The following is a 9,570-nucleotide window of genomic DNA, read 5'->3' as shown; positions in this document are numbered from 1 at the left end:
ATTACAAAGTTATAACATACTAAACTTAAAGGTAAAGCACTCCTTTAATTGGTTTTATGTTGTCTGTATGCAGAATAGATATACCCATAGCACACCTTCATAATGGTTAGATTAGTGCAGCTAATGACACCTTTTAGGCTTAAAAGTGGAATTATGTCTTTAATGGGGAGGCTAAATGGCCAACTGGTTATATCATATCATCTGTCAAATGCTATGTCCCTATAAGAATTATATCTGAGAGCACCTTCATTTCACACAGGTACAACCAGAGATACCCAAGTCCCAGCAGAATAAGGGGGTCCAGGGTAGGGCTTATAGTAAAAATAGCCTAGGGTGGGATAACATTAGGGCCATACATGAGAGTTGAACCTCCTGCACAGCCCAGAATCAGTGCAATAACAATTTGCTAGAAGTTTAGTCATTGCTATTAGAGGTGCAGGATTTCTACGGGTTAGTGAATTGTGTGAATTTGGGAACCCAGGCCCGGACTGGCAATCTGTGGGTTCTGGCAAATGCCAGGGGGGCTGCTGTAAGATGCCATAGTCAGTCACTATTTATTGGGCTGGTGGGGGCTGTTTGGGCCTCTGTGTACTGAAATGTCAGGGTCTATTTTGTATCCCAGTCCAGACCTGTAGAAATCCATTATGTAAGTGGCGGCATACCGACAGGCGATAGACCTCTAATAATATTAACATTCAGTCAAGAAGACTGTGATAAGAGTTTCCATTCTGAATAATGAGTTGGACTGGGTTTAACATACACTGAGTTGTTAATGTGGCTCCCCCTAATATGTACAAATCATTTGCACCTCACTTATGTTTTTTGCAGCTGATACAGATTAATCAGATTATATTATATTGCAATAAAATGCACCTATAGGCACAATGCACATGGGAAGCCCTGTATTTAATGACTGCTCAAGGCAATACTTCAGTTGGAGTCCAAGGTGGGTGCCAAGGTGGGTGCCAAGGTGGGTGCCAATGTGGGTGCCAATGTGGGTGCAACTGGCAGACCAACACAACACACTCTTATAACATGGCTCAAGCCATACATGCAGTTTATTTTAATGATCCCAGTTGGCACCCCTTTTTTATGGTGCCCCTATGTTGAGCCATTGCTACCAACCCCTTTCCACAACAATGTTTTTGTATGTTAAAGTATTGAAGAACACGGTTACATTGTAATTATATTTAGTCTTCTAAGAGTCCGGTCAGCTTGTGGCCCCTGTAAGGCTCCTCTGCCCTAAACTTGCTCCTTCGTGACCTTCCCACAAATCCCAGCATGATTATATTTCTTTCCTTGTTAATAACATTCACAGTAAGAAAAGCTCCCTTGACAATTCTCTACTTATAGGAAACAACCACTTCCTTCTCCTGATAAACATTCATTTTATGACACAGTTGGAAGCCTTGCGTGTGAGGGCAGAACCCCCCATTCCTAACAAAAGAACATTAACTGTTATCAGCATTGGTTCCGAACCAGGCAGAGAAACAATAAGCCCTTGTGGAACAATAAGGTGATCACTCGCATTTATATTGCCTGGGAGTATATGGGTTTAAATGGAGAAAAAATTGAATGCTTTCAAATTTGATTTCTTTTAACCTGAACTGGTACATTGTGATCAAAAATGGACCTTATATTATATTATATTCCTTGAAAATGATTAAACCTTTTGTTGTGCAGCTCCCCAGTTTGATGTTTAAATGGTTCTCTGGTTGTTAAGGTCCCGCAGGAATAGGAGAGGTTATCGCCTGTTATTGGATCCCATTCCCAGGTGTTTGTTCCTGTTATTCAGATAGTTATACTAAATGCCTTGAGGAACAGGTGGTTATGGGCAACATAAGGCCAATTACATGAGTGCTTTACCTTTATGTCAAGTTGGTAAAGTCCATTTACTTTGGAAATTAATAGCTTTGCCTTCAGATTTGGGGCTCAGACTTGCGTTATTGCCCAGTCTCCAACCTTCCTAACATTTATTAAACAGGCAGAGTGTGCACAGCAGCTTCTACATAGGTGCCAGTCTGTGTAGGGCAAGTTACCAACTGCTGCACCCAATGAGCAGAATAATGCCTAGAGAAGCCTTGCACCCCAGTCTGGCCATACACTGCATTCATCTGAATCTCTTACTGTGTGTCCAATCCTGGTGCAGCAGCTGAATACAGAAAAAGAAGAGTAAAGAAGAGAAAATGAAGAATGAAGGAAGATGTGTGGTACAACAGGTAAATGGGTAGTTGTGTAGCATATATATATATATATTTATTGTGTACTGTTTATGGTAATGTTTCCCAGGGGTCTTGAGTCCTTAACAACACCCCTGAGTGAGGCAGCCTTGGTATGTAACAAGCTATAGGCTGTGCAGCTCCATAGGGGACCTCAAGTGCATAATAAATCCGTGCCTTCCAAGCAGCACACAGAGATAGAACAGACTGCTGAAAGCTCCATACATTTCTCTGTATTACATCACTATTTCAACCAGGGAAATCCACCTGCTGGACTAAAGCTCCCTGTATACAGATGCTATAGAGAGGCAACAGGAGGGCTGCGTGTCAGTGCGACTGAAGGCAATGATATTCCACGATATATAGGCAGATATTATATAAATGCATTGCCCTGTAGGATCAGATATACGGGTCAAGGTGACTCAAGGAGGAACGTTATTTCTAAAAATTGTTTTTTTTCTTGAGCCCTTGGGGGAATTTGGATAATCAGTTCATTATTAGTCTATACTAACAACCCCTTCTAATACTGAATAGTTAGTGTGCTAGGAATTAGCCGGGGCAGTGTAGGGGCCACAGGTCCCCGGAGTCCCCGCACCATGAGCTTATCATGCCCAGTAGCCCCCTAGGAACAGCTTTCCCCCCCCCATACCGGCTCTCCCCCCTAAGAACCAGCTCCCCCCCATACCGGCTCTCCCCCCTAAGAACCAGCTCCCCCCCATACCGGCTCTCCCCCCTAAGAACCAGCTCCCCCCCATACCAGCTCTCCCCCCTAGGAACCGGCTTCCCCCCCCCCCCCCATACCAGCTTTCCCCCCCATACCAGTTCCCCCCCCCCCATACCAGCTTTCCCCCCTAGAAACCAGCTTTCCCCCCCATACCAGCTTTCCCCCCTAGGAACCAGCTTTCCCCCCCATACCAGCTTTCCCCCCTAGGAACCAGCTTTCCCCCCCATACCAGCTTTCCCCCCTAGGAACCAGCTTTCCCCACCATAGCAGCTTTCCCCCCATACCAGCTATGTGGGCTGCGCGTCATATCTCCAATGTAAGGTGAACTTTGCTTTCCAGACATGCAGCTCATCCTTCCCTCCTCCCCCTCCCCTGATGCAGAGGAAATCCAGTCTGAAATCCGCAGCAGTCAGTGGGAGCACCTGGGCAACCAGGCAACTGGCACCATAACAAAGCGGCTGGGGACTGGGAGCGGGCAGAGGTGAGGGGGGAGCCGGGGCGCACAAGGGGCTCTGACCTGCAGGGGAGGAGGGAGCGGAATGAGCTGTCCCTTCAGCACCACCGCTCCGTGTCATTCCCACTGTGCGCCTATTCCTCCCGCTGTTTGCAGGGCGGGCAGCAGGGTCTTTCCCAACAGGTCTGGCACACCGGGACCCCTGGCACACCGGGACCCCTGGCACACCGGGACCCCTGGCACATCGGGAAGCCATCATGCACACACACGGGGAGAGTCTCTGCAAGTTGGGCTGCTGGGTACCGTGTCGTTTCTTCTAAACTTCAAGCAATTAGAGGTGAGATCCAGCCTTCAATCCGTTCTGTTCTATGGAGGCATGCCAGCAGCAGGCAGCACCCCGACCGACTCCTTATTAGCGCTGATACACTCCTATTCCCATGGATTGCCCCTAACACTCATACATTCCCACTAACACTCATACATTCCCACTAACACTCATACATTCCCACTAACACTCATACATTCCCACTAACACTCATACATTCCCACTAACACTCATACATTCCCACTTACACTCATACATTCCCACTTACACTCATACATTCCCACTTACACTCATACATTCCCACTTACACTCATACATTCCTCTCCCATGGATAAAACATTGACTTCATAGGCAACAACCAGTGGGATTTCTGCCGACCTGATACATTACCATCAGTACCCACCAACAAGGTGAGAGGCTTTTCCTAACTGTTGGTTCATTGGTGTCTGTTCCCCCCCCAGATGGACTCAAGCAGACAGAGTGAGGGCTCAGTATGACTGGGGAGATCCTGATGGGGCTGCCCGACACCGGCTTTGAGGACACAGAGATCAGTATCAATGTCGGAGGTTATAAGAAGAGACTACGGTACGACACTTTGCGGAGGTTTCCAGAAACCAGACTTTGCAAGCTGCTAGCCTGTCGCTCCAAGGAATCCATCCTGGAACTGTGCGATGATTATGACGATACAAAGAATGAGTTTTACTTTGACAGGAACCCAGAGCTGTTCCCCTACGTGTTGCATTTCTACAACACAGGCAAACTGCATGTCATGGGGGAGCTTTGCGTCTTCTCCTTCTGCCAAGAGATTGAGTACTGGGGGATCAACGAATTCTTCATAGACTCCTGCTGTAGCTACAGTTATCATGGGAGGAAAGTGGAACCTGAGCAAGACCAGTGGGAGGAGAACAGCGAGAGGGAAAGCACCACGTCTTCCTTTGATGAGATCTTAGCCTTCTACCATGATGCTGCCAAGTTTGACAGGCAGCCATTGGGGAACATTAGGAGGAGACTTTGGTTGGCTTTGGATAACCCTGGCTACTCCATCCTGAGCAGAATATTTAGCATCCTTTCCATTTTGGTAGTCCTTGGATCTATTGTGACCATGTGCCTCAACAGCTTGCCAGAATTCCAGGTGGTCAATGCCAATGGCAGTGTAGAAGAAGACCCTCGGTTCGAGATAGTGGAACATTTTGGGATAGCTTGGTTCACTCTGGAACTGGTGGTGCGCTTTTCAGTCTCCCCTGACCTAAGCCTGTTCTTCAAACACCCACTGAACATTATAGATTTCATATCTATAGCTCCATTTTACATTACGTTGATAGTCAATCTGGTAGTGGAGAGCAGCCCGACTTTAGTAAATCTGGGAAGAGTGGCCCAAGTACTCAGGCTTATGAGGATCTTTCGCATACTGAAACTTGCCAGACATTCTACTGGCCTGAGGTCTCTAGGGGCCACACTGAAGTACAGTTACAGGGAAGTGGGGCTGCTGCTGCTCTATCTGTCTGTTGGGATTTCAATATTTTCAGTTGTGGCTTACACTATAGAAAAAGAAGAAAACGATGGGCTAGCCACCATTCCGGCCTGCTGGTGGTGGGCCACAGTCAGCATGACTACCGTAGGGTACGGAGATGTAGTGCCAGGCACCATCGCTGGCAAACTTACCGCCTCTGCTTGTATTTTGGCGGGTATCTTGGTTGTAGTCCTTCCCATTACCTTAATATTCAATAAGTTCTCTCATTTCTACCGAAGGCAAAAGCAACTTGAGAATGCAATGAGAAGCTGTGATTTTGGTGATGGGGTGAAAGACGTCCCATCTGTAAACTTAAGGGATTACTATGCTCACAAAGTAAAAACTCTCATGGCGAGCCTCACTAACATGAGTAAGAGCAGTCCGAGTGAACAAAGTCTGACTGACTCCATTCAGTAGGCCAGAGTAAAGGCAGTGTCTCCAGTATACCCAGGGGCATCCAATCCTGCAATGATAGTGACGTGTCTCTATGTAAGAGTTGCCCCTCACTGTTTGAGGCAGAGCCATAGGCAGAGAATAATGTGGGGGGGCTTAGTTCCCCCAAAACAACACCAACTACTATATATTCATGTATATAATCATTGGTTCTCCAATGGCAAGCCTTTCAATGGTGGGCTTCCCAAACAAAATATTCACCCTCCTCCACTGGGCAAAGCCTTGAGCCCTCTCCCTGTATTGGGATTGTACTTACTATATGGAGCGATGAGGGCGGGGGCCACTAATACAAAAGGTAATAAAAAGCAAAGCAAAACACAATGATTAAAGTGGCCAGTAGCACCACAAATAATGAAATTGCCTTTAGAAATGTCTGTATACCATAATATGTGTATTTAGAAATACATTAGGTTTTTGCCATTGGGCCACTCAGATCCTTTCCACATGGTACCAAGGCAACAGATCAGAGCAGAATGGGGAAAGTAGAATCTATGGAGCTGGCAGGCAGTTAAAGGGGCGGTTCTCTTTTTAGTTAAGTTTTATTGTGTTATAGAAAGGCCAATTCTAAGCAACATTCCAATAAGTCTTTGCTATTTATTTGCCTTCATCTTCTAACTCTTTGCAACTTTCGAACGGGGGTCACTGACCCCAGCAGGCAAAAAAACTATTGCTCTGTGAGGCTACCGTTTCATTGTTATTGTTACTTTTTAGCACTTACTTATTTTTCTATTCTAGTCTTTCAGTCAAATTACACCCTGGTTGCTAAGGTAATTTGAATCCTAGAAACCAAACTGGCTGAACTAGAATAATTAAAAAGCTACAAATAAAAAATGAAGACCAATTGCAAATTGTCTCAGAATATTACTCTCTACATTATACTAAAAGTTAACTCAAAGGTGAGCAACCCCTTTAACTTTTGGTATGTTATAGAATAGTTATTTTTTAATTATTTGCTCCACTCTACTGATTCTTTCCAGCTTTCAAATGGGGGTCACTGACCACAGCAACCAAAAAAAACTACTGCTCTGTGAGGCTACAATTTTTTCGTTATTGTTGCTTTTTATTACTTACCTTTCTATTTAGACCCTTCTCTTTTTTTATTCCTGTGTCTTTTTCCATTACCTGGTTGCTAGGTTAAACTGTACACTAGCAACCAAATAGCTACAGAAGTTCCAAACTGGAAAGCTTCTTAACAAAAAACTAAATAAATAAAAAAAATCACACATATAATAAAAAATGATGACTAATTGCAAATAGTCTCAGAATAGCACTGTCTATATCAGTGATCCCCAACCAGTAGCTCGTGAGCATGTTGCTCCCCAACCCCTTGGATGTTGCTCTCAGTGCCCCCAAACCAGGGAGTTATTTTTGAATTCCTGACTTGGGGGCAAGTTTTGGTTGAATAAAAACAAGATTTCCTACCAAATAAAGCCCCTGTAAGCTGATAGTGTGCATAGAGGCCCCTAATAGCCAATCTTAGCCCTTATTTGGCTCCTCCATGAACTTTTATGGTGCTTGTGTTGCTCTCCAAGTCTTTTTACTTATGACTGTGGCTCATGAGTAAGAAAGGTTGGGGATCCCTGGTCTATATCATACCAAAAGTTAATTCTAAGGTGACCTACCCCTTTAATTGACAACTAATAACCTGCTCATTTACTAGAGCTTTGAATATGTATCATTAAGTTCCACCGAACACATTTGACCAAATTCAGCTTTGTTTGTAACAGATGAAATATGGCCAAACACAACAGATAAGAACCCTTTGCAATAAAACCGGGGCTTCTGCTTCACCAGAATCATTTGCACTTGTGCAGGGTAGAGGTCAGGGGGGAGAAAAATCATTTTCTGGTGTTACTGGCCCTTTAAATACAGTCTGTTGTTATGTTAACCCTCTTGATGTGCCCAGGTTCCAGTGTTCTGTCTCTCTGTAGCTCTTGTATTGTGCCCAAAGCCACTGTTTGCAGCCAATAACTGGCAAACGGAATTGTGAGCAATATATCCATGTTTGTTTCTATTGCAGTGTCAGAGATAAGATGCTATCAGCTTGCCGGAGTGCAGTGTCTCAGCTTGGAGTGTCTCTGTGCCCTCTCTCTGTATCCCCGTAGCTGTCTCTGTCTGTCAGCTGGCGCATTTGCTAAATTAACATCCAGTAAATGTAGTTATTGAACGTTCCCTCACACTGCGGGTGCTGGCTATTGTGTTTCCGTACAATTCACTTGTCAATATGAGAGTAACGTGTATCTGTCTCTGTTAGTCACAAGCAAAACAACCTTGGGGGGGGGGGGGGGGGGGAGATGCAAGACCAGTGCAAAACTGCCTCCTGGATTATAACATGGGCTGATTGTGTAGAGATATTTTTTCTACTACATCAATATTTATACCTTATTAATAGGGATGAGCGAATCTGTCCCGTTTCGCTTGCCAAAGAATTAGCGAATCTTTCAAAAGATTCGCGAAACGGCGAAAATGTTGCACGTCAAAAAAAATTGCCGCCCGCGGCTATTATTTTGTCACGCGGCTATTCTTTTGTCGCGCGGCTATTCTTTTGTCGCGCGGCTATTCTTTTGTCGTGCAGCTATTATTTCGTCGCCCGCAGCTATTATTTTGTCACGTGGCGACAATATTTGGACATGCGGCGAATTTTTCCGCGGCAAATTTTTTCTTTTCTTTCGCGAAACAATCCGCCAATGGCGAAACGCGGATATTCGCCGCAAATCCATGCCTGGCGAAACATTTCGCCCATCACTACTTATTAAATGTATTTTAATTAAAAAAAAGCTCTTCTCTATGTAGCATCAGTGTGTTTATTTTATACATGTAGGGAAAAATATATCCCCACCATCAGCCCGTAAGCAACCTGCTTTAATGCAACAGAGCTGCTCTATGGAACTGACTATTTGTCTCTGTCCTGAGATAGGCAAGCTGTAGTCCTTGAAGTACAACTCCCAGCATTCAGGCAGTTAAATGTTGTTGGGTTTGCTGGGAGTTGTGGGAACAACAGGCAGAGAGTCACAGACTGCACGTAGCGGCCTCTGTGGCAACAACGGGAGCCTTCAGGGGTACGTGGACGTAGGGGAGTCCCATTTGTATTGTATATGTCTATGACATGGAAGTTTTGTTATAACCTTTGTGTAAGTTCTATTAAAGCAGATGTTTCTGTTGTGGAACCACATTTGTGTGATACTTTGTTCAATGACGGTACATTCCTGCTAGGAAGACTTTCTCCTATGTGAAGGCTAAAATGCTTCAGCCATGGAAGGACTTGTATTTCTAGCACATTTCTGCTGCAGAAGGGCTCGGTGACCAATGGAATTATTGCAGCATGTTGGGTTAAATGGACTTTCTATTCACCATTTACAGATTCCAAAACCAATAAATGCCCGGTATACATGCCTGGGAGGGGCTGAGTTCAGTTGTTGACTGGCAATCTGTGGGTTCTGGCAAATGCCAGAGAGGCTGCTGTAAGATCCCATAGGCAGTCACAATTTATTGGGCTGGGGGGGCTGTTTGGGCCTCTGTGTACTTAAAAAGCCAGGGCCTATTTTGACTCCCAGTCCAGAGCTGGTTATGGCGGCCATATAGTCAGTATGTCGGCTCTCACACACTGGCACATTACGGTATGTAGATAAATGACTGACCAGCAGAGAGGAGAAAAGGCACAGTGAACAGCAAAGGAACATGGAAGACCTGGGGTGTGCGGGGTGCGCCGGGGCTGTCACCTAAGGGGCCCATAACCCCAGTCTCTTATTCAAATCACTGCCTGGTTGCCAAGGCAAACAAGACCCACATAAATAAATTTAAAGCAACTGGACTTGTTTAGTAATCATTGAAGACGTTTCACTACTCATCCGAGCAGCTTCTTCAGTTCAACTGACTGGTATGGGA

General features: G+C 45.1%; 2 protein-coding genes across 2 annotated transcripts in view; one reads left to right on the top strand and one right to left on the bottom strand.

Annotated features, from left to right (window-relative positions):
- The first annotated feature begins 3,269 nt into the window (after window positions 1-3,269).
- On the top strand, window positions 3,270-6,305 carry kcns2 (potassium voltage-gated channel modifier subfamily S member 2). The gene is made up of 2 exons (XM_004915133.3): window positions 3,270-3,734; window positions 4,184-6,305. Exon 2 carries the CDS (start codon window positions 4,216-4,218, stop codon window positions 5,647-5,649), a length of 1,434 nt encoding a protein of 477 aa, XP_004915190.2. The 5' UTR covers window positions 3,270-3,734; window positions 4,184-4,215; the 3' UTR covers window positions 5,650-6,305.
- Window positions 6,306-6,591: 286 nt separating this feature from the next.
- stk3 (serine/threonine kinase 3) overlaps window positions 6,592-9,570 on the bottom strand; it is a 161,717-nt gene continuing 158,738 nt past the window's right edge. The window contains 1 exon segment of the mRNA NM_001097196.1: window positions 6,592-6,622. The gene's annotated coding sequence lies outside the window, so the exon portion shown is untranslated.

Source organism: Xenopus tropicalis, chromosome 6 (genome assembly GCF_000004195.4).
Source record: "Xenopus tropicalis strain Nigerian chromosome 6, UCB_Xtro_10.0, whole genome shotgun sequence".
Classification (NCBI taxonomy): domain Eukaryota; kingdom Metazoa; phylum Chordata; class Amphibia; order Anura; family Pipidae; genus Xenopus; species Xenopus tropicalis.
This window is presented reverse-complemented; position numbering and strand designations above follow the sequence as displayed.

What these genes read in the sequence shown, in the direction of transcription:
- kcns2 (XM_004915133.3), top strand. Translation starts at nt 4,216, where the DNA reads ATGACTGGGGAGATCCTGATGGGGCTGCCCGACACCGGCTTTGAGGAC.